Raw genomic sequence first — 23,709 nt, forward strand, 5'->3', positions numbered from 1 at the left:
CTTTCCAGAAAAAGGTATGAAGTGTTAACTCCCTGAACAAAACAGGTTTAATACCACTTAATACCAAGCCTGCTCTAATCATAATTACTTTCTCCAGAACAGATAACTGGAAATTCTAATATCAGCCCTCTGCCTTTCTGTTAATTAACTGCTGCAGGCAAGTCATGCCTTTAAGAATCTCATGGCACTTAGACAAGCACTATGGAAGTTATAGGGAAGAGTGAAGAGGAACATGATGCAGCCCTCTGCACAGTTTGTTTTCCAACATAGGTTTTACAGATCTTCCTCATATTCTGACTGAATTTTTTCAATGCCCTTGTATAGTGATGCCAAAAAACCTGCAGGTCTGACAGTCTGGCTCGTTTTCTTCTACTGATTTTTAATATTTATAAAGCATTTATTGTCACAAGACCGAAGCAGCAGCATTCACTTCCAATCACTTTCTAGTCTTCTTTCTCTCAACCTTTGACTTCTCTCACATGAATGAGGTAACCTGTGATTGGGGCTTAGGTCATTTACCTAAATGCAGGGAGTTAAAAAGCTCCAAATCCAAAGCTTTTCAAAATTTCAAGGAAATGTATGGATCTGAAATCCCTGTCTTTCTACGGAGAATTCTTCCATTTTCTCCCTTCTTCTGCAAACCACAGTTCTTCCAATAAACTCTTCCTAGAGCAATCACCCAGCCTTTCACCAGCATGAGGCTGTGACAGTTCACATCCTGAACTCAGAGTAACCTCCAAGAAACATCTGGAATTCCCTGCCCCTGAGAAGGGAACCACATCCCCGTGAGGGTGGTTTAGCAATTGGTTAACTATTCATGCCAGCTGTTGATTAATAAAGCATTTAATTCATAACCAGTTAATATGCAACAAAAGGAAAATGGGGATTTAAATTACACAATTATTTAAAACATTTACAAATACCTTTTTCCAGTGAAAAGTGCAAGAACCAATGAGGCAAATTACCCTCTCAACGTGACTCAGCCAGCTGTAGTATCAACAGCCTTCAAGCACACTTATTTTGAAAAGCCAGAGCTGCTCTGTCAACCTACTGGAGCACATCCAGCCAACAGACCATTCACTGTTTGTGTATTTGCTTTGGACTGTTTAAAGAAGTAATATTAGCCCTTTCGTCTGAGGCACGAAATATTTTTCATTTCACAAAAGCTAAATAAAATCATGAGTGACATGAATTACTTGCTGCTCTGAGCAAACAAGGTGTAGTTTTTCCTAACAACACCTTTGTAAACTTTTTAGAAAAGGTTAGTTTAGCTGCTGCTGGGACAATGGAGAAACCAGGCTCTGGTTTGTATTCTCTAGTGAAAATAATATCGCAAAATTAATATCAGTCAGCTACATTTCAAACCAAAGTGTTGTCTGGCTGGGAACCAAAGTCCAGAAAGACTGTGGAGCCACTGGGTATAGAAATGCCAATTACAACTTCCTTTTATTTCCTTATCAGCTCAGTGTTGGTCAAGTCACCTAAAGTTAAGCATGGTCCCCACCAGTCAGCAAAGATTCCCTGTGTAACTAGAGCAAACAGGATTTAGTCCAGCCAGAGCCATCAGCCAGAGGTAGGGAAAGCCAAGTGGAAAAGCTCAACAAACTGAACTGCCTGCTTCCTAGAAATACAGTGCAGGCTGGAGAGGACAAGGAAATGTTGTATTGAGCCTTGAGGATTCTGCTCTGCTCAGGCTTGCAGCCCAATCCCTGTAGCTCAGGCAGGGCTGAAGGCTCACAGATGGTTTCACAGCAGTCTGAGCCGAGGTCACAACTCTGCACTGCACCAGTCCTGGCCATCAGCCCCAGAGCCCTGGCAAGGGGAGGGAGGCTGAGAAGCTGCTTAGTGTTGATGGCTCTGGCACCAGGTACAAGGTGCAAAATGCCATAACCTGAAAATGAAAAACAAAGCATCCAAAAAGAGAAGAGTGTGCGAGAGCCTTAGGCAACCTCAGCCACCACCACTGAAAACAGCCACTCATGGCATTCAGGGATTACTTCTGACCAGGTCCTGATACTTCTCCTGATACCTTAGGTTTTAACTTTTGTATTTTTCAAATCCTGTACTGCCTAGTGTGTAACTCTGAAGTTTCGTGTGGCCTGTTAGCTGCTGTTCTCTCCTGCTGGTTAGACATAACAAAGCCTCTCTAGGTTTGCTCTTCAAGGACACCTTGATTGTCCCAGGCCCCAAAATGTGTAAACTAAAAGCCTCTGAAGAGGAGGGGTAAACTTTGGGTAATTACATCATTAAATGAGGTTATAATTGGCAAATTAACCCTGATATGCAAATAGACCAAACTTATAAAAGTGTGAAGAACCCGTGACCCAGGGTCCATCTTGGGTGTAGCCTTTTGACTGCCCAGGGTGTACCTTTGAAGGCCCTTCAAAGAAGTAGCTACTTTTGTTCTCTTATTCTTGTCTAGCCTCTGTTTTCAAGTAGCCACTTCCATCACTTCAGGTAGCATCATCCATCCCTTAAGCACAAAGTGCAATAGAAGTGGACTCCATTCATTGAGAAACCACCCTGATAGCATTATTTCTACTACATTATCATTACAAAACCTCGGGAATTATCCAGTGCTTTCACATCACAAACACAAAGCAAAACAGTCAAATGCATAAATAAGCCTGCTGATAAGAGCAGTCACGGAGTGTTTGTTAACCTCAGCCTGTTGGCCTAATTAGTAGAACAGCAGCATATTGTGTATTCAGAGTGAGGTGGAAGAGCGAACAAAGGAGAAAGCTTTGTACTCGCTAATGATATGAGTAAGCAGAGCTCAGAAAGCGATTCAGCAGACTTTGATCCATTCCGGAAAGAGAACAAGAGCTCTCCAGGTACTTCTGACACAGCCTCACCATGCGCTTGTGCCAGTAACCAGCCTCTGCCATCTTCACACTCATTTAGAAAGTGTATCCGACATTAGATTTGCTGAATGTAAGAAGCAGGCAGACTGTATGCCATGTGTTTCACACACCCTAAACATAGCCAGGCCAAGGGAAACCAAGAGATGACTCCAAGGCCCAATCACAAAAGACACTGGGTTTGCCTGCTACAGCAGGTTTTTGGTACGTTTCACCCCCACGCTGTAGATGATCAGCCTTTCTGAAACAGAGGACATGGTCAGATTGTTCATTCCCAGCCAGTCTGTTAAAGCCCCTCAGGGCTCCACAACAAAGTGAGCTCAGAGGACCATTCCTTGTTCACAGATTTCAGACATCTCCCATCCACTGAAGCCCTGAAATCACACAAAGAAACAGATGATAGAGGGCAGCCTCTGGTCTAGACACTGGCCATTGACCAGCATGAATAACATACATTAAATCACACTCACTTTTTTGCTCTAAGGATGAAAACCAGCAAGGTAAACCCATCAATTCTCAGCAGCAACTCTAAACACACCGGCAATTGTAAAATATCCAGCCTTGGAGCTGTGAATCACATCATCTTTTCCAAGACTGGCAAGAGCTGTTCATCTCGCTGTGTTCTCATGACAGATGTTTTTTTTCCCTCTGAGTTTCTTTTATCTTATTAGATTTTAGCTCCCATTATAGTTAGGACAATTTTGTATTGGGGCAAAATTAATTAGTTTGCATCAAAGAAAGGCTCCTTAAAACGTAACACTAATGAGTCTCATCTGCCTGATTAGAGGGCTTTGCTTTTAGGAACACTAGGTACAAAATTTTATTTCAGAGAAATAAAACATTACAAGATTATTTAAGGTTGAAAGCATTAGCTAAACAGTAACCAGGATCATGGATAAAAGATTAGGGTGGCAAACTGTGAGCAGACTTACAACTGACAAGAGGATGCAAGTGTAGACCAGAACAGGCTAATGAGGTTTTGTCAAAGATGTGCAAGCAGAGCTCAGTACAATTCACAACAATGTATTTAGTGAACTGACACTGTGCCTCCCATCTATTCACAATTCTTTTCACCTATTCACATGCTTGTAGGGACTAAATGGAAAAGAGTTATGGATTGGAAAAAGTACCAATATTTAGAAAGAAAAGATGGGAAAAATGTTCATCCTGGATGAGTCGAACTAATGTTTAATATCTGGCAAACTACCTGGACAAAATATTTGCTTATTTTTAAATCTGATTTTAGTCAAGAACAAGTTGTGTTTATCAATGTTGGCTTTGATTGATGTGAGAAGTATTCCAGAGAACAAAGGGAGTTAAATAGATTGGGTATTTCTCATTTATATTAAGCTCCTTCATCCCAACCACTTTCTCTTACCCCATTAGTACAAACAATTAAAAAAATACAATCTAGAATTAACTTCCTGAAAGACAGGGCAAAATTCACCTGAAAAATCACGTGGTAAACATAGTTAGCAGACTTTTTCTGGTAAATTTGGCATAGTACACCATAAATGACATCTGCACAGCCACATGCTGGGCCATTTGTGAATGACAAATACGTGACATAAGCACATGCGGTAGAATATAAGGGAACTGCCTTGCCCAAAGTGACATCTCCCTCCACAAACCTCTCCAGCACGGACACAAGACTAGGAATGAAGACGTGATGTTTGGAGAGCGCAGGTCCCAGCTGCTGGCAGAAACAGCTCTGTGTGAGAGGAGGCAGAAAGCCCACGACTGGACAAGGATATGCTTTTACACAATGTCTGTGGCCGAAGAAACCACTGTAAGTTTGTGAGTGTGCTCTCCAAGCCACCCAGGCAGACGCTGAGGAGCACAACTGGCTGGTGGAAAAGCATCCAGACCTGCTGCAGAATCACATCGCAGGGCACCGAGGCAGTTACACACAAAAAGCCTCTGGATAAACCAAGAACTGAATTCGAACCTCTTTTACCTCTTTCCTCTGTTATGATACAGTTTCAACTCAAACATTACCACTTTTTGTCAAAATTACCTTGACCTGCAACAGGCAACACCGAAACCTTTTTATCCTTTTGCCAACCTAACACTGGAATTCAAATTTTAAAAAACTCATTTCAAACACCCATGTGTCATCTTCTTCTAATGCCATGCATACTGCACCTGTGCATAATATTCCTCCTGCCAGCCTTCTGCATTGGGTCAACAACAACAACAAAGACAACTGTGCCTGTTGTTCAGAAGCTTTTTGTTATCTCACAGAAGAAGCAAAAAGGCCCAGAGCATGTGTGGGAAGGAAAGACCTTCATTTAATTTAATTATATTTACTTCTTTCACGTCTAAGTAAACTCAGGGATGAGCAGATCAGAACTGGTTAATTAAATCATGACAGCACTTCCTTTACCCTGTGTGGGCAATCACATCGTGCTGCGTCACATTCAGCAGGTTCTTCCAACAAAGCACCCTCAACCTTTACACTGGACAAGAAATAAGTGTGCCTCCCAGATGGCACTGCAGTATTAAGAGCTCTTCTGATGCAAAAGCTGACAGCTGTGGAGTAGCACTGAGATCATTTTCAATACTTCCATTGTGGGGGTTGACTCCAGATCTGTTAGTTACAGTTACTGATAACACTGCAATGAAAGATCTGTTTCTGATGATGTAGGAACCCAGAGTGCCGAGAATATTTCTCTGCCTGTTTTTAAGGGTTTTTACCCCCCTGGACAACACTGGTATAGCTTTAAACCTTGGAAAAACTTACCAACAGTCAGACAACAACTAGAAAATACAGTGGTGTGAATTAGGTTATAGACTACTATGTAAGATTGTCACAGGGTGAAAATTTTAGAGGTTTTAGGCTTCTCTTTATAGTATATAGATAAAGAGTAAAAAATACCAAAATGGAGGATTGTTGTTGTTCTCTAAACCTTCTTCTCCTTCTTCTACCACTCCATATTTTGCAGTAAAAGTAGTTTGGATTGATTGGATAGAAAATTCCGCAGTTCCTAGTCGTGTTACTGAATAATTGGTAAGAAAGTAAAAATAATGTACGTTTTTAGTAACTATTGGTTAAAATGTCTTTAAAAGGCTGTGTAAATCTTGATAATTGCTCTCACTCCTACTTTTCCTCCTTCCATGCTGTACCTGGGTCATGCTAGTGGCTCAGTTCCTCTGATAAGACTTAATAAACAACTATCTAGAAGCATTGAAACTACAGAAGACGTCTCATGTTATCTTTTAAGCACCTTGCAAGGACCTTCAGCAAATTCTCTCCCATCAGGAGAGACTCGATTTATGGCACGCTAAAGTGTCAAACCTGATGTTCATCACTGAGTGCTGGACAAGAGGGAAGCAAGCAGGGTGCACTCAAAAGTACATGTGCACACACTCTGCTGGATGCTGTCTTCACCCACCTGCTCTGGTGTCCAGAAAGGCTGGAAAAGCAGGAAAGCTGCAAGAAGTTTGCCTCTCAGGGTTACCCCTGGCTGCTCTTGCTTGTATCCATAAGCACATGGACTGTGCAGGAATTGGCTTGGACAGCTCCAACCCCTCTCCAGAGCAACTCAACACCAGTATATTTTGCATCTACCTCCCATCTCCTTTTAGGAGTTGTGAAAACCTCTACAACAGGGGAAGAAGGAAAAGGAAAAATCTTCCCTTCATTTGGGCTTGGGACTTCCCCACGAGAGCAGCTCACATTGCACAGTGCCAATACTTTTAGATCTCTCAAAGACTTTCCTTGCACCTACATCTTTTGTCAGCTCATAGGCAATTTCCTGTGTTTCTTTTAGTCTACTCATACATGTCTTCTATCTACTCACAAAACCAGGCTCCTCCCTTGCTCTTCCATGTTTTCTCCATTCATTTTTCCCTTTCCTATTATTCCAGCCTTTTCTGTCCACTACTGCTCTTCCTTCCATTTAGCCATTGTAATGGCTTAATCTGAAATGACAAAATTATTTTGCAGTTTTGTTCATTCCCACCTAAGCTGAAGTGTTTCTCCTTCTTTACTAATCAGGCTGGCATAAACTCAAAATGTCTTCCCATTGTTCCTGTCTCCAGCCTTCCCACCTGACTAATGAGGAAATTCTCTGATGTTGAATAGAAGAGTTTGTGCACTACAAAGAATTTTTAATGGAAAATGAAACCTTCTGACATCACTGGCTAATTATAATGCAGCACTGTGGCAGTATTGCAGGGCAGGATAGAAGTGTGCACGTATTTTCCTGTGTGTTTCAATATCCTCCTATTGACAGAAGATAGGGTGGCTGGTCTACAACTGGAGGCCAGGAAATTATTTTTGTGATTTCATTGGAGTAATTGACAAAAGCACTTCCTTTCTACATAAGGTTAACAGATGGCTTGTTAAAGTTACAACTTCTTTAAACAGAGCTGTCACCAAAACTTATATACATGACAACCAAAATAATATTGATACAAATTCACTGCAAAATTAAAATGAAGTTTGCATAACCTAAAGCACAGAATAAATAACTGCCACTATTGCAACACAGAATACCAAGGTGCATTTGCCTTTCTAAGATTTCCTTGGAAACTGGATGAAGGGACATAAATTGGGGAAGTGTCAACATGGGACTTAAGTTACCATGGGCACAAAGATGCAGTCAGTCACTGTGCCTATGCCAGGAGCAGGCTGCAGTCTGCTGCAGACCAGTGGGCAACAAAAGCACCAACCCTGCAGGGCTCTGCTTTCACATCTTGCCTCTCTCATATTCAAGAACTGTGCAAGGCAAGGGCTTGCAACACCTGACTCTGCCTTGCCTCCATCATGATTTGGCTCCCTGATGCCTCACCGAGCCAGCAAAAACCAAGGGGGGAAGAGTGAGTGAATTAAAAAAATTTTTAAAAATCCATCAATACTCATTTGCCCACCTGCTGTGATTTTTAAGACCTCATGTTCACCTTAAGCTTGTCTCATTTCCATAAGAGCAGAAGAAACTGCAAAGCAGATTCAGCTTTGAAAACAGAAAATGTAATCAGTGTCAGACTTTTGATAGGTGACTGCACATCAGCTATCCCACCTGGACAGATCTAGAATGCTAACATAACTACTGATAGGTAATACCTTTCTTCTTCAACATCACACTTATTATTTATCCTCTTTGTCAGAATTCTTCCAGGTTTTTACCTATTTGCCTTCTTTCTCCAGTATCCCTTCTTTATCTTTTTTTCTTTCTCTAGTATTACTGCTTTCTCTTCACAGCCTCCTACCACTGTTACCTTTTCTTTGCGAGCTGTTTCGCAGTAGCCTTTGTATAAAATTCAGCTCTCAGACTTTACTGAGCCATCACCAAGACATGCAGCTCACATGCAATGACCTGGGAGAAAGAAAAATGGAACCCCACTGGGTTTTCCCTGGGTTCATTCATTTTCTCCACAGTAACAACTCAGAAGCAAACCTATTCTCCTACTCAGATGTCAACTCCTTGCATTATAAAACTGGGTTTCTTTTTGCAAAATTAGTGAATCAGGGAGGGAAATAAAAGGAGGTGTAGGAGCAGTATTTCTCATTGCAAAACTCTGCCAACAGCTGTTGGCAATAACCTGTTTTGTTTTGCCATGCTGGTGATGTCAGGTTCACTCAGCTCACGCCCCATTGGCTCTGACTGAGGGGCTTCACTCCCTGCAGGGCTGGGCAGCAGAGCACAGCCACTCGCTGCCCAGGCCTGCCTTCACATGAAGGGGTTTTGGGAAATTGTATAACATCACAGCAGACTGGTCCTTGCCCCAGGTGTAGCAGGTTCTTCCCTTCTCACTGACTTTGGCAGAGCACGTGAATTTCATCATCATGGCCAAAAAAATAAAAAGTAAACAGAGAGCGCTGAAAGAGGACGTTTAATTTTGAGGGGGAAATAAAAGGATACATTAGGGAACTGCTGTGACCAAGAGATTCTGCTCTAGAAAAAAAACCCAGCAAATTCTTCAGTGAAAAATAGAAGAGAGACTGCAGCTTTCGTAACGCCCAGTAGCAGCCAAAATAAGGGTAGTGAGAAAGAACATGGATTTTCAAGGGAAACAAAACCACAGTAACACCTCCATACCTTTTAATGCCAATACAATAAACTATGAAGATATTTCACTTACAAATAAAGATTGTGTCTTACTGTTCTTTTTGGATATAGCTTGATTTCAGTGAAAGGTGGTTATAATAGGGCAGTTGTAACAACACATCATCTTACAGAGAAAGGAATCACCACGGCAGTTACAAGAAATATGGACTAAAAAAGTAGTGACAGAAAATTAATCAAGCAGAGTGACAAGCATTCGGAGAAACACAGAAAGGAGCTTTTTAGGTTTCATAGTTTAGCCTACCAGAAAGGATTAATTTGCAACATGAATATTGGGCAAGCATTAGGATATCAGCAACCACCTCCTTGCACTGCCAAAGGAGCAGATTAAGCATTCCAATGCCACTGTTTCTTTGCCCACATCCCAAATTTCTTTGGTTTTGTGGTGCTTTGTCCCAGCAGGAAAAAATTACAATGTGGGATAAAGATGCCAAATGTACATAAAACTGAGTCAACAGAATGTTAGAATCCTATCTTTGAATGAAATTATTATATGGTTCTATTAAGCCTAATTTAAACTAAGGCCTTCCAGTCTGCTTTCTGCCTCAATTTTCTAGGTGTTCTCATGCCACAAGTCACATCTGGCTCTGTCCAAGCAGGACTGAGTTCCTGCTGCTTTAGTTCAATGCTTCAGATACCCACTTTTGTTCAGAGCTCTGCACAGAGCAGTGACAGGTACTTCTCATTTTTTCCCAAATGAGGATGTTCTGGAGTTAATCAGATCTTTGCCCTGGAATAAAGCTGTTCACCTGCTTGTAGACAGACAGACAATCGCTCCGAATCAACTGACCTAGAGAGCTCTGGCTTGCCAGTGGGTATCAAAACAGGTCTAGGAGAGGGAATTAAAAAAAATACCAAACTCAAAACCCAGACACTTCCCAAACCCTCCCTGCCCCTCCCCCAAACCCATGCTGCTCAGGAAGCACAGGCCGAGGGAGGTCCCTGCTGGCAGGATGATGAAACACACGTGCACCAGTTCCAAACACATCACCCACCTGCTCCCACAAATCCTTTCTTCCCTCTCTGAACCCCACAAACACGGCACAGCTACCTTGCACTCACCCTGGCACCAGCCTCTTGCTCCCAAAGGCAGCACCACCTCCACTGCACAAGGGCAGCTGCCTGCTGGGGCAAAGGGGGAATCCCAGTCTCCAAATCACTGTGTTTATCTAGGATACAAATTCCCAGCATACCTGAATTATCATTCTGCTGAAGCTAGGCTGACTGACCATCCCTGCAGCTCCTTCTGTTGCAGATGAGCAGGCGGACGGGACCCACCTGGGTTCCCACATGACATTGGTCATTTTTTCTGTCACACGACAGGCATCAGATATCAGTAACAGTTCATCAACACTGGATATTGGTGTATTGAAAAGAAGAAGGAACAAAATAAAACAACAGATCTTGTCTCAGCTTTTTTTCTATATTACCTAACATGGCTACTGCAGAATTTTGACTACAACAAATTTCAGCAGACACACACCAGAAATAATGCTTCACTGTGGTGGAAGACACTTATGATACAGCTGGGGACAAACTAAGATGAAAAAATGTTTATGGGATGAGACCCACATTAACTTCCAGACCATAAAAACGACTGTGGAAAAAAAAAGCAAGAGTTAAAATAAATATTCAGTGAAGGAAAACATATTTTACAGCACGCAGAGGTTCGATTTTCCTCTTAAAACTGACACAGTTGAGACTAACAGACATTTCCAGTGGCTAAGAAAACAAATTTAATTGACACTAGAATGAAGGAAAGCATACAGGTTTGGTTTTTTTTTTTAAAAAGAAGCTTTATTACAAATCTGTAGGTTTAAGAAAATATCCCAAAATTGTCAAAGTAGTATGAAAAATGCTGTCATCTGATTCACAGTCATCAGTTTTCGCCAACAAACATAGCATACAAAACTTGATATAAACCACGGCAATTCTTTTTGGCCACGCAAGTCAGATATTTGTAATTCCAAATTCCCTGCTGACAACTAAGATGCTGCTGGCAGGGGGATGACAAAATTGCACCGGTTTTGAAGACTGGAAGTTGGGATGGAAAGGTTTTATATACATATGCACATATTGTATTTTACCACATGTCCAGGTCACTCTGGGCAAACACAACATGACCCAGCACAATGCTAAAGTCTGTAAAACCTGGAGAGCCAGGGAATGTGTGTATGTGACATTGAGTTATTCTCTGTGCTCTGGTTCCCATCTGCTTTTACATCTCAAACTGAATAACAACCAGTTGTTTTCCACTCTCATTTACAGAAACAGCGAGGTTGAGGTGCTGCTGTACTGTCTCTTCAGACTCAGAGCGTGTCAGGTGCACTGCATGCAGACACAGGATCTAAGAATGCAATGCACTTAAAACATCACGTAATTAAAGTGGGAGTTTCAGGAGATTGTACACTGAATTTCCTGCAAGTGACCTAAGCAACACCTTAAACTCCCCCACGGAAAACATGACATTTCTCATGCCATTCAGAAAGAATTCATGTAACAAATGAAGAAGGAAAGAACTGACATGTATCAATTTACACTCCTAAGCTGAAGCACAGACTGCTGCAAAAACCCCGAAAGGTCTGCAAGTACACCAGGGATTGAATCCAAACCTGCCCTACAACTCTTAACTGTGGGGAGTTACCTGCAATGGCTGGAAGCTGCAGCACAGACCATTGGTAACAATATTCTCGAATCCTTTGAACTGCACAGGACTGAGACAGCACAGCTCAGAGCTGCAGTGAAGATGAGGCTTCAGTAGAAGTGTGAAGATTCGAAAGGAGCAGGATGAAACATTTCTATTACAGTACCTGCCCAAGGTATTGATACGATCTTAAAAAATCCCCAAACAACTCTGTAATTTAACTCCTTTTATCAGGTGCTTGAAGGGGATTTTCTATTGAGCAATCCTCCTTTTGCCGACAGCAACTTGAAAGAAACCAGCACCATGTTAAAAAACTACTCAGTGCATTTCATTCATTTTGCTGTTTCAACTTCAGTTGAAAAGCACAGAATTGAGAGTTATTCAAAGAAAACTGCTCTGCAGGAGAGCCATTAGAAATCAACAGTCTCTCATTACCGCAGCAAACAGGATGGAAGATGCAGAAGTGATTTACCGTAATTTCCTTCCCCATGCAGACCAGACTAACCTTAGGTTAATCAGGGCTACCTGGAACGTTTCTTAAAAGCCACCTGCTGGTAAAGAGGTTGCCTCATTCTCCTGCATTTACTGAAAACCTGATCTCTGAAACACTGTAATGAAACAGTCCAAAATCTTCATTCCAAGGAAGGAAAATATTTCATGTACATTCTTAGGTGTGAACCTTCAGGCTTGGGAAACGTTTTTCTAGATTGTCAGCAAGTGTCTGATCAGCCTCACGCAGGACTTCAAGGAAGCTCTCCACCTGGAAATAAAAACCCACACAAGAAGGAAAAAAAACCAAAAATAACTTGCATGAAACCCTGAATTCTTACACTGGCACAGGGGCTCTTCTACTTCTGTGCCTTCCAAATAAGAGCAGCCAGCAGTAGCCACTGCAATGAAGAATGGAAAATGCCCCACAGTAGCTACCTTCCTCCTAAACCCCACAATTCCACTTGGTCAAAATTTTGAAATGTTACCACTTTCCTCCTAAACCCTTACTTCCTTGTTTAAAGGAAACACAGAAACTTTTCTCACCCAGAGAAAAGCTCCCTATGAAAAATATTTAGAGTAATTCTTCTATAAAAAATACACAGGACAAATTTTCAGCTAGGATAAACTTTCAGACATCCATTCATTTCAGAACAGTTTGGCCCTGGATCAGCTGATGATCTCAGCAAAGCTCTGGCTGAAGTGAGGCAGAACAGACAGAGGGGGTAAGACTGTCTGGCACTGGAATGGTGTTTTACCTGTGCCTGAGCAATTCTGTCCTGCTTGTACATTGGATTTGGAAAGGTCCTGCCACCCAAGGAGCACTTTTTCAGCTGTGTCACAGACTTTGTCACATACTCACCGATGCAAAATACAGAGGTAAGAGGTTCTGAAAAGCACAGGAACATGTCTGTTCATTCAGATGTCCCTGGTGCAGTCCTTCTAAGGTATTCTCCTGGAAAATGAGAAATACAACCAGCATGTCAGGAACAGTTGTTGAAAGAACAAACTCAAAACTGTGAACAGCATCTACAGAATGTGCTTTGTTCTTATAAATGGGTAAAACAACCAGAACTTACAGTTCTCAGAGAAAGCCAGACACAGCTGATACAAAAAGGTGTGAAAGCTCACATCACAAGTCTCTTAACCTGAATGCTTCCATAATTAAAAAGGTCCAGTTGAGAGGGTGACTTTATATATTGACAGTATTTCCTTTTTTTAAGTAAACTGACTTTCATTCAAAAGAAAGGGCAACATACAGCTACAGAATTCATCATACAGAATCTTGGCACACACCTCAGAAAACCTGTGTCCCTCTCATCTCCCACACACGTTGCTACTAACCTTCTGGTTGATTCTCTAATGAATTCCCATTAAGCAACTGCACTTGCACAGGAAAATGCCAACATTAATAGCAGAGACTTTTTTCTTACCTACCCAGAAGAAATCCCTACTAGAATTTTGTTTACTCTTACCTTGGTTAGTTCTTGAAGCATATTGGAAAGTAATTCACAGCAAATATCCTTCAAAATTTTTAAATGGAAATCTTCCTCATTTACATCAGTCCTTCCACTCTCTTCTTGCTCGGACTCCTTGGAGTTATCAACAGCTCTCTTCCCACAGCCCTCCATGTATTGTAAAATACGAATCAAGCTCCCAATCAGTGGCATATCTTAATACAAAGTAACAAGAAAAGCGAACTTTAACACTGAAAATTCTTGCCCATCCTTTCAAGGCATTAGAATTTTGAAACACACCACCATACTTTACACAAAAGCTATAGGAATGTAAATTCTGACAGTGTTGCGTTTTGTACTCAAAGACAGTTTTAAGGAGGCAAGTGGAAATGTAGTAGAAAACCAAAACCATTTCTCATGCAAGCTGACCTGTATCTATAAAAAGTATATGCCAGTGGTAAGGAGTATGAGAAGGAAACTGTCTTTAGTAGTACCCAGTGAGGGCAGTATGTTAAATTTGCATCCAGATAATCCTGTCTGACAAACCAAACTGCACAATGTCTTTCTGCTGCAGGTGACCCTGGCCCACATTTTCAAGACAAGCTTTTAATTCTAAAGACTTGTCCATGGATTGACAAGTTAAGAAATGATAGATGGATTTAAGTAAGTGCAGAATCTCCCCCTACTAAAAAAAATTACTACATAAAAAGAATGTATTACTATATTTTAGCAAATATAAATTCTGCAATTTTCACTAATTTACCCAATGGAGAAGACTGAGCAGAATCTGTAGATTCTGGTACTGTAACTCCTCAGAATTTACAGCTCATCCAGTAACTGAACTTTGGGCTAGCTGTGATTTTGAGTAACCAGGAAAGAGTCTTACTGTATGCAATGCCACTGAATTGAACCACCTTCCACACCCACATAAAGTCAATTGTGAAATTAACTTTTAAAAAAAAGAAAAAAACCCAATAAACAAAAAGCACGACTTGCTTTTCCTCATCCTGATGTATTCCTGCTCTGTCTGTGAGGCAAACATAGCAGACAGCACGGACAAGATAGAGGCCAGCACAGTCTTCTGCTCCTGCACAATGATGGGTGGATCATCTGGCTGGCAAAGCTCCTGGCAAACAAGGTCATAAAGCAAACTCCAAGTCTCTTTTCCTCCGTCAGGCGCCTGCACTTGGGAAAGAAAGAAAGAGAACCCACCAACCCAACAAATTTAATACAGGTATGTGAATTCCTTTTCTCCCCAGTAAATACGTGATGATCCAGAAGTTACAGCCTCTCTTGGTCCCCTCACACGTAGCAATTCCAGCATCTTACCAATAGCCTGGATACCCTCATCCACTGTGGTCAGGAGCTGCAGGATATGCATATAAACATCCAGTCCTTCTGGGTTATCTGATCTAGACAGACCAAACAGCAAAAAGACAAATTGAAGTGCTGGTTACTGAGCTTATAGTCTGTGTTTTGGTCACAGAGAAGCCCATCAGCAATCATTGCCATTCTCTTTGCTAACAGACAAATTGACTCATTTCAAACTGTAAGTCCAGGAAAACATATCCCAGTGACCTGTCAAACTGCGCTGTTCCCACTAAGAGCAAGATGTTTGGACACAGGCCTTACAAGGTTGTAAGGAGTCTTCCCAGCCATGAAACCAAAAAGAAATCTCCCATACCGGACTTGCTTGGCTGCTTCAAGTATACAAGGCACAATCTTAAAGTCTGGAAGTTCTTCAGGGGAATCATCTGCAGATGGTCCCACGGAGCGACAAGTGCCGTTTTTGATCCAGTTTAACATCAGCTCTTCATCCAGATCAAAGAGCTTGTCCACCACTTCACCCACTTTCACCAGCAATTCAACTGCACAAGAGAGCATGTTATTTTTATTTCAACAAGACTAACAAGGAAGAGCAAAAAATTAGCTCACAAAATGCTAGTATATACAAGTATTCAAAGTAACTTCAGGACTGGAATATATTCATTTTCTTCATAACCTACTACAGGTTGCTATGTTTAATTCTTTTATGTGGCATAGACCACATAAATAAAAATAATAAATAGGGATTGCTGGAAAGCCCACTGACACCTTCTACCTTGTCATGCCACATGTGAAGCAGTAACTTTATTCTCCAAAGAGATTTCACGTTCCTGAAAAGTCGTAACTTCTGCTTCTGAAGTAAAACTTTTCCAGATTTGTTCCTAAACACAGTTTTATGCTAATCTTCCACCTGCCAACCTGCATTTTACTTAAACAGATCTGTTATTTCAATAGGATGGAGCAGGATTTCTGAGAATTGTCATTAAAAAATTTTATTAAAAAATTGAAAAAGCTGTATTATTAGGATTCCTTGACAAATGACAACTGCTGTTACAACTGAGTTGGATGTTAAACATAAATGCTATTCCAAATATTTCCATTTTTAGGTGGTTGGTGTGGTTTTTGCTAAATTGGTGCTAAGAGAGATTTGTGTAGCACGTCTGCATACCCAAAGCCTGCACAGTATTCAGCTGCCAGGGTAACTGAATCGTTCCTCCAGTTCCCATTCCACAGATGCGGTAGTTTTAAAAACAGAAAATCCATATCTGACGTGAAAAAAATAAATTAAATGAGGTCTTGTTTCAAGACCTTGTTCAAAAATGACATATGTATATCCCTGAATGAGGACTATGTCCTTTCTTTTCTTGTGGCAAATAACAATTTCTTCAATTAAACAGTTCTGAATTCCCCCTCCAGAGCTTTCTTTTTCGTCTATGAGTTTCTGGTTAGTTTTATATATATTTATAAACCTGCAAAGGCAGGGCAAGTTTATTTTGCTGTCCTTTAAACTCATGAGGCTTCCTTTATTTTAAAGAAGTTATCCCAACTGAAAATACTTGTCTTTGAAATTGCAAACTTCAGTTCTTATTTTTCTTCTTCAAACACCCACTAAATCCCAGCTTGTTTTGGCAGCTTACCATTTGTAGAGCTGGACATGATAAAGCAAACACAGTCGTACACAGAAGGATTCTCTCGGATCCTCTCCACCCAGACATTGGCCACCTCAGGCTGGGAGAGGCAAGTTAACAACAACCTAGGCAAGAATCCCCCATTTAACAGATTAGAAACCAGTTCACTCCTTCTAGTTATCCAAGTTTACATCCAAAATAATGAGAATGATGTGACAGAAACAGGAATCTAACTCACAGCAAAGTAATCCCAGAACAATGCAGAAACAATAAAAGGAAAAGATGAGAGGATAATAAAATAGTGAGCCCACTTGTCAGTTTTCTCCCCAGACCTCAGAGCATAGCAGAACTACACTACTGATGCATTAATTTCTGAGATGTCCTACCTGCTTGTTTCCAGAAGAGTTGGGGAGTCTGAATCACACAAACGTTGCAGTAACACTTGACTTTAAGGAGAAAATGCAGGGAAAAAATGTTAATAAAATCCATCTTTATTTTTAAAAAAGGTATAAAAAGGTTCATTTCACAGCTGCAGCCATGTTCTGAGATTAAAGGCAGCTTTTCCTTAGTGTGCATGCACTTCCAGTGTCTCAAGACTGCCAAACTTAGAAACTAACTTGACTGGTGATTTAAAACCCCCCAAAAATAGTGGTCTATGTCCTTTCTTCCTTTCCTGAGCACTTCCCACACAAACATGGTCAGCCAAAATTATGAATGAAGACGAAGCTTGGCAGGCAAGCTTGGATCCCTCTCTAACAAATATTCCCTGATTGTGAGTCCAGACAAGCAGTACCTGTGCATATACAAAGCACACAGACACTTACCCAAGATTCTCATCTTTGCTAATGGACATGCAGATGTCCTGGAAACAGGCCATATTCCCTAATATTCCCACACAGATTTCCTGGAAAGTCAAAACACAGTATAATGAGACAACTGCAACAGTCCACAATTTCACTTCCAGAGCTGTAAGACAAAAATAAAAGAGGTTCGAAGATGTTTTCCAGTTTGATTTCTTATGACCCACTGATTTCATGACAAAGATACAAAATCTTCCACAGATTCTATACAGATTTTTGTGTTCTATCAGACTAGCCTAAAATATACTCAGGTACTATTCAGATATTTAAGTGTTAAGATGTTCCATAAAAGCAAATGTATCTTGAAATCAGCCCTACTTGCATATTCTTTGTATACTCCTACGAAGCTCATCTGGCAGCCCTGTTACTAAAGCAAAAAGGAGTCCTAAACCAAAAATATCACTACGTAAGCGTGACCCTCACTGACATTCACTTGCTCACAAAAGAAAGAGATCTTAATACAAGCAAAGCCCATTTTCTGATAAAAGAGATCTAAAATAAAATTAAATTTTAAAAAACCCCAAAGCAGTGCAGCAGTGCATCCCATTATGATATTCAGGCCAAGTTAATAGTGAAAAAGGATGCACACTTGTGTAATGGGGACCTGAAACACCTGCAGGTGACTGGTGCTAAAACAAAGTGAGTCATTAGTTTGCAGCAATTTAAAGTAAAAAAAAATCAGCTCTCTCCACTAAGGTTGTCTTCTTAATTATTAACATGCTATTACCTCTGCTAAATTACAGCAGGCACTCCAGCTGTTTCATGAAAGTAGCTGCGACAGCCAATTTGCAGTCACTTCCAAATTCTGGTTGTACTTTCCAAATTCTGGTTGTACTTTCCAAAGGCAAAGCACTAAACTTTCAAAGCTCTTTGTGTCTCTACTTATCTCCTGGAGTAAAGCATCTGGTAACTTCTGAGGAAAAGGATTTACATCAACACTGAATACCTTTGAAAATCCTCTCTTGAATCCTACAGAGCTCTGCATAGCACAAGCTGCAAATCAATGACATCAAAAGAAGCAGAAAAAAAAAAATTCTTAAGTATTGGTGTCTAATAATTCCACAGATTACTTTTTGTAATCTTTTTGTGCTTCCTTCTCATTATCTTGTTCTGATTTGATTGGTAATAAATTAACTTCCCCAAGTGGAGTCTGTTTTGCCTGTGACAAATGACAGTAACTGGTGAGTGATCTCTGCCTGCCCTTATTCTGACCCATGAGTCTTTCATTGTATTTTCTCTCCCCTGTCCAGTCAAGGAGAGGAGTGACAGAGCAGCTTTGGTGGGCACCTGGTCTCCATCCAGGGTCAAACCACCACACTTCTGTAGGTCTGACTAAAGAAATTCATGACCATTTCAGTAATCATTCAGTTCAGTAATCAAAAAACAAGTCAAAAGGAAAATAAGGCCAGACTGCTGGGTTTTATAATCGGTCTTCTAATTATGTTTGATAAACTCAGTTCTTCATCAGTTTATCTAGATGAGGCTATGTGAGCAGACATGTACCAGCTTCAGCATCACCGAAATTCTTACTGATTAGACCATGTTAAAAACACAGTGAAAAAGCATTTTAAAATTTGATTTTGTGTTTTCTCCTGGTTCCCCTTACACATTACACACGCATTGGGAGAAGGGAGATAAGTGTAAATGCATGTACAGGGCTATCTACTATTGCTCTTAACACAGAACAGCTTTTTGAGAGTCCATACTTACAGTTAGGCGAGGGCATTTGGACTTGGCAAAAACTCCCATGAATATATCGGGGGCGTTGAACTCTTGAAGAAATAAGGCAACATCCTGTGGAGAAATTGAATGGAGAAGCAAGTGGATGTCTACAATTTCCAAATGCAAAATCAAAAGTGTTCTGAGTTGACAAACTCGCTACACAAAATTTGTTATTTTCCACCAGTTAATACCAATAATCTTTGTTTTTCAATGAGAAAAGGCCAGCAAGCCCCTCTAGTGATTCAGTATGCCAGCGATTTGCTGTACAATGAGCCAAAAAGTCATATATGCAAGAAAATGCAAATTGCTCCCTATCTCAACAGAAACAGACACTCAGCCAGAATTCAATAAATACCACGTTTTAAGGCATGACATCACCATGATACATAAAAAAGAAGCAAATGAAGGTGCCATCAGAACACACAAAAGAGGAAATCTCCTCTTTATTTTATCACACTAAACCATAAGATTAGTTCTCTATTTGGGAATGAAGCACCCATGTCCTATGTTTTTTTAAAAACTCTGAGCAACAAGGTAAGGAATAAAATAATAATACTTAAACTAATATATACATATATATATATATATATATCTTGAGAATTTGTTCCAGCATTTGAGAATGCCGAGAGAAATACCAAGAAGCTGAGTTACATTGCCACTGCTAGTCTGCAGCTAAACTGCGAAAGGCTGTTTATCTATGAGAGAAAGCTACGCTTACCAGCAGGACGTATTACAATTTCTAGAGGAAAAGATGCCTGTTTAGAGACGGCATCAATATTATGCCCACAATCCAAGCGCTGAAGACACGGGCTGCGCACCCGAGTTGATTCCAGCGGCAGCTCCCGTCCCGTCCCTGCTGCTCCTGCAGCGCCGGCTCCATGGCGAGCCCGCTGGGTGCCGCCCCCCGCAGCTGTCCCGCCTCACCCAGCCCGCCGCACCGGGCACGAGCAGCGCCGCCAGAGCGAGCCCGCCTGATTCCCTGCCTTCTCCCGCTGCCAGCGGAACACTCGGGGCACACGGGCCCCGAGGTCCGAGTGCCGCACAAGGCTCCTACCTCGTCCATCGACATGTCCCACACCTTGCAAATGTCATTCTCCATCTCCTCGTCCAGCTCCGTCCGGGCTCCCTCGGGGCTGCCGGCGGGATCCGGCTCCGCGGGGGCGATGACCTGGGACACAGCGGGGCGGGGGGGAAAACGATCCGGCTGAACCTCCGGCACCACTCGGGAGCCGCTGGGTTCCGAGGTGTGTCCCCATTGTGTCCCCGCGTTTGTCCCCGCTGGTTCACGCTGTGTCCCCCCCCCGGCCCTGGGAGCCATCGCGTCGCACCCACCCGGCGCTGACCGACACCGGACCCGCCGCCCGCTCCCTCCCGGCGGCCGCGCACCTCGATGAGGCGGGTGAGGACGCTGAAGAGCCAGTGCTTGCTGTACACCGTGTTCCCCACCGCGTCCCCCTCCTCCTCCTCCGCATCGCTGCACGGCGGCGACGGGTTGCGGTCCATGGCGGCCCCACAGCCGTGCGGGGGCAGCGAGGCGGCGGCGCGGACAGAGCGGCGCCAGCGGCCCCACAGCGCCCCCTGCTCACCGGCGGCCACTGCCGCCCCCCTCGCCCGGGGCAGCGCGGGGCCGCGCTGGGATCCCACCGGGATCCCACCGGGATCGTGCCGGGACCCGCCCGCCCAGGGCAGCCCCTCCGCGCAGAGCGGCCCCCGCGCTCCCGGAGCACCCGAGGGTCCCAAGGGGGATCCTCTCGCAGTTCCCGTGATGTCCCGACACCGCCCCGCCGCCCCCGCCCCGCAGCCCCGGGAGGATGGATGCTCGCAGCGAAGGGAACAGTTCTCAGGAGGATTTCTTTATTGGGCTGTACAAAGAGCGGTGTGACAGGAGCAGAGTACAGCGCTAGTACTTGCGGGGCAGCCCCGCGGGCCGGTAGCGGTTCGGGTCCCCGCCGCTGCGGCCCCACGCGTTCGCCTCCTGGTCCGCCCGGGTGTCCTCGTGGCCTCTGCCGCTCAAGTCGCCCTGCCACTTCTCCCGGGCGTCGCTGTGGGAAGGAGGAAAGGCCACCTGAACAGACTGCATCTAACTCGGCCTTGTGTTGGCTCCCTCACTCATGTGAAACAGCTTTTCCGCAGGGCTTCTCAAGGTGAGATGCAAGCACACACTCGGCCTTTGTCTGAAAGCCCGCGGTGGAACCCGTAATTGTTATGTCGGGAAATGAACCAGCAGTGAAGCAGAGTTCCTTATCAGAAATGCGGAGAAAGGAATCTGCCTTTTCGGGAGGACAAGAAAGGCTGGCGCTCGTGTGCCACCATTCCTATAGAGACTGGCTGTCCACATGGGAACAGTGTTCCTATAGGAACTGGCTGTCCCCGCCCCTCTGCTGTCCTTCTAAGTGCAAAGCTGCATGCAAGTCGAAAAGGACCCCACCCCAGCTGGAATGCCCGGATCCCTAATAATTCACTGTTAACAAGACAAGCACACTCTGTTACCTGATCACCCTCGCTGCCCAAGCACCACCAGGTCCTCTCCGGGCAGCCTCATAATTCCCACGGGCATGGAAATACTTGTCGGCACCTATGTAATTTGCCTCGCGCATGTCCCGGTATGCTCTGTACATATCCCGCGCCCCTGAAGAAAGCAGAGAAACAGAGATGATGTTGACTTGAAAGAGTCGCACCAGAAATAGCTCGGTACGATTTCAGCAGGAGCTGAAAAGCCCAAGGAGCAGTAACAGAGTGAGGCACTACTCCACAGCAGCCTTTGCACAGGGCTGTGCCCACAGAAAGCAGCTGTGGGAGCTGATCAAGGCCCTCATCCAGCAGCAGAAACCAGCGAGGTCTCTAACATGGAGCTGCGGATCTCCCAGCTCAGAGGGCAGCACCACTGACTGCTGGTAACCTGTGCTTGGGGAGGGGTTCCTGAGGGAAGGGACCCTGGTAACAGCAGCTTACCTCCCAAAGCATCCCAGACAAATTGTCCAGCTCGGACCAGTGCTGGTCTGTCAGCACTTGCACACAGAACAACGGAGAGCAACGCGATGCAGACCCAGAGCCTCATGGTTCCTGGCCAAACCTGACAGGGAGCTGAGAGACGGTGAGAGAGATGAGCAGTTCTGGAGCACATTTGAGCACCCACCACATCCCCAGCTGTGCCCCGGCTGCTGCCCCAGTGCTGAGGGCCCGCCCAGGACCCCCTTCTCCCCCTGCAAGGAGTGGTGCCCTCTGTGCAACCACAAGCTCCACAACAGAAGCAGATGCACATGAGAAACCTGCATTTTAGCACTCCCTGCTGCTCCTGCCAGGAGTACAAAGAAGTCCCACATGCTAAAGCATCGGTCCTGCTCCCAAATACCACCTCGAAACACTGCACATAGCTCACAAATTTAGAATGTCACTCACCACTGCAGAAAGGCAAAGCCAAAGGAGATGGAGATTGTCTCGTGTGCTCTCAGACTCAGATAGGGTATTTATAAGCACTTCAAACTCCTCAAAAGAGGAAATTGGAAAGGATACCCACAGCTGGGAAATCCCCACCAGCACTCCCAACAGAGAAATCATTACTGGAAACCTGTCCTTGTCCTCACTGAAAGTTCATAGCTCCTGTTACACAATATTTTATGTGATGCTTCTTCAGGTGTCCTTGGGACTATTTGCTCCTCATAACAACCAGACTGAGAAATTGCCTTGAAGGCTGATGAGTTCCATGTGCTTGAAGTGTTACTACTGTCTCAAGGGTGACACTTCTGTTTGGATCTTGGGCTGAACAGAGCTCGGAGGGGAAGGTGCCTGGCTGTCTGCACATTGAAACACAAGGTCAGGTCTGTGTCTTTGCACAAGGAACGTGTGAGCTGCATTACCAGAAGGGCTGCAGGAACTGCTAAGTGAAATTCCCATCCGAGCTGGGATTGCCAGATGAATCCCAGAGTTAATGGAATGGAAAATGTGAAGTGTTTTTCTTAACTCCATTGCAAAGCAAACCACATACACCTACATCCCTGCTGATAATGCTCTAAGACAGCACAGACACACACACCATATAGAGGGTCTGAATGGTTCATTTTGTCTTGGCTTGCTCTCACTGACCCCTCTTGAGGAACTCCAGTCACCCTGCTGCAACAGCGGCTCCGTGGGGCTCAGGTGGACAGTTTTGGACAGCAGTAAACATTTGACCTAAAGGGAAATTCAGATCCATACAGCCACAATTCTGCTACATTTTAAATCAACTGTCTGGCCCTATTGGCATGGTTCACTGTTTAAGCACCCACTGTGCTCTCCCTGCTTACAGCCTGCTCGCTTTCCTTGGTTTCCTTGTTCCTCGACACAACCCTTTCCCCTGCAGAAAGCTCCAGGGGTTGAGTGCAGTTGCACTGGAGAGTGAGTGTGCAGAAGGTGTCCCCATTTTGTGGTCTTATACATGATTTAAGAAGTCTGAGAGCACTTTACATTCCCCTCAGAAGAGTTCGGGGTAGCTGCCCCAGTCACAACTCTGCCACTGTAAACAATTCACTGATGGAGCTGCAGGGCAAAGGCTTGAGCTGAGAGAGGTGCAATAAAGCTAATAAAGTGTCAACAGTAACTTCCTTGGGTGTCACTGGACTTCAGTCAAAAAATTCAGCTTAAGGGGAAGAGACATTTGCCACAGACAGGCCTG

At 43.5% G+C, this 23,709-nt stretch overlaps 2 protein-coding genes across 2 annotated transcripts; both read right to left on the reverse strand.

Moving 5' to 3' along the window:
- Nucleotides 1–10,757: 10,757 nt before the first annotated feature.
- Nucleotides 10,758–20,568, reverse strand: SAAL1 (serum amyloid A like 1). The gene is made up of 12 exons (XM_082284424.1): nt 20,445–20,568; nt 20,113–20,226; nt 19,047–19,130; nt 17,301–17,380; nt 16,863–16,922; nt 16,486–16,601; nt 15,207–15,390; nt 14,852–14,934; nt 14,519–14,707; nt 13,541–13,737; nt 12,928–13,020; nt 10,758–12,336 (listed from the first exon to the last, which is right to left on the reverse strand). The coding sequence occupies exons 1-12, from the start codon at nt 20,559–20,561 to the stop codon at nt 12,244–12,246; spliced, it is 1,410 nt and encodes a 469-aa protein (XP_082140550.1). The 5' UTR covers nt 20,562–20,568; the 3' UTR covers nt 10,758–12,243.
- A 363-nt stretch (nt 20,569–20,931) lies between these two features.
- Nucleotides 20,932–22,116, reverse strand: LOC309574524 (serum amyloid A protein-like; the record flags this gene model as incomplete). The annotated part of the gene is made up of 3 exons (XM_082284270.1): nt 20,932–21,100; nt 21,549–21,687; nt 22,011–22,116. The coding sequence occupies 3 exons, from the start codon at nt 22,114–22,116 to the stop codon at nt 20,959–20,961; spliced, it is 387 nt and encodes a 128-aa protein (XP_082140396.1). The 3' UTR covers nt 20,932–20,958.
- Between the last annotated feature and the right edge of the window lie 1,593 nt (nt 22,117–23,709).

This window comes from Coloeus monedula (genome assembly GCF_965178545.1).
Source record: "Coloeus monedula genome assembly, chromosome: 6".
NCBI lineage: Eukaryota > Metazoa > Chordata > Aves > Passeriformes > Corvidae > Coloeus > Coloeus monedula.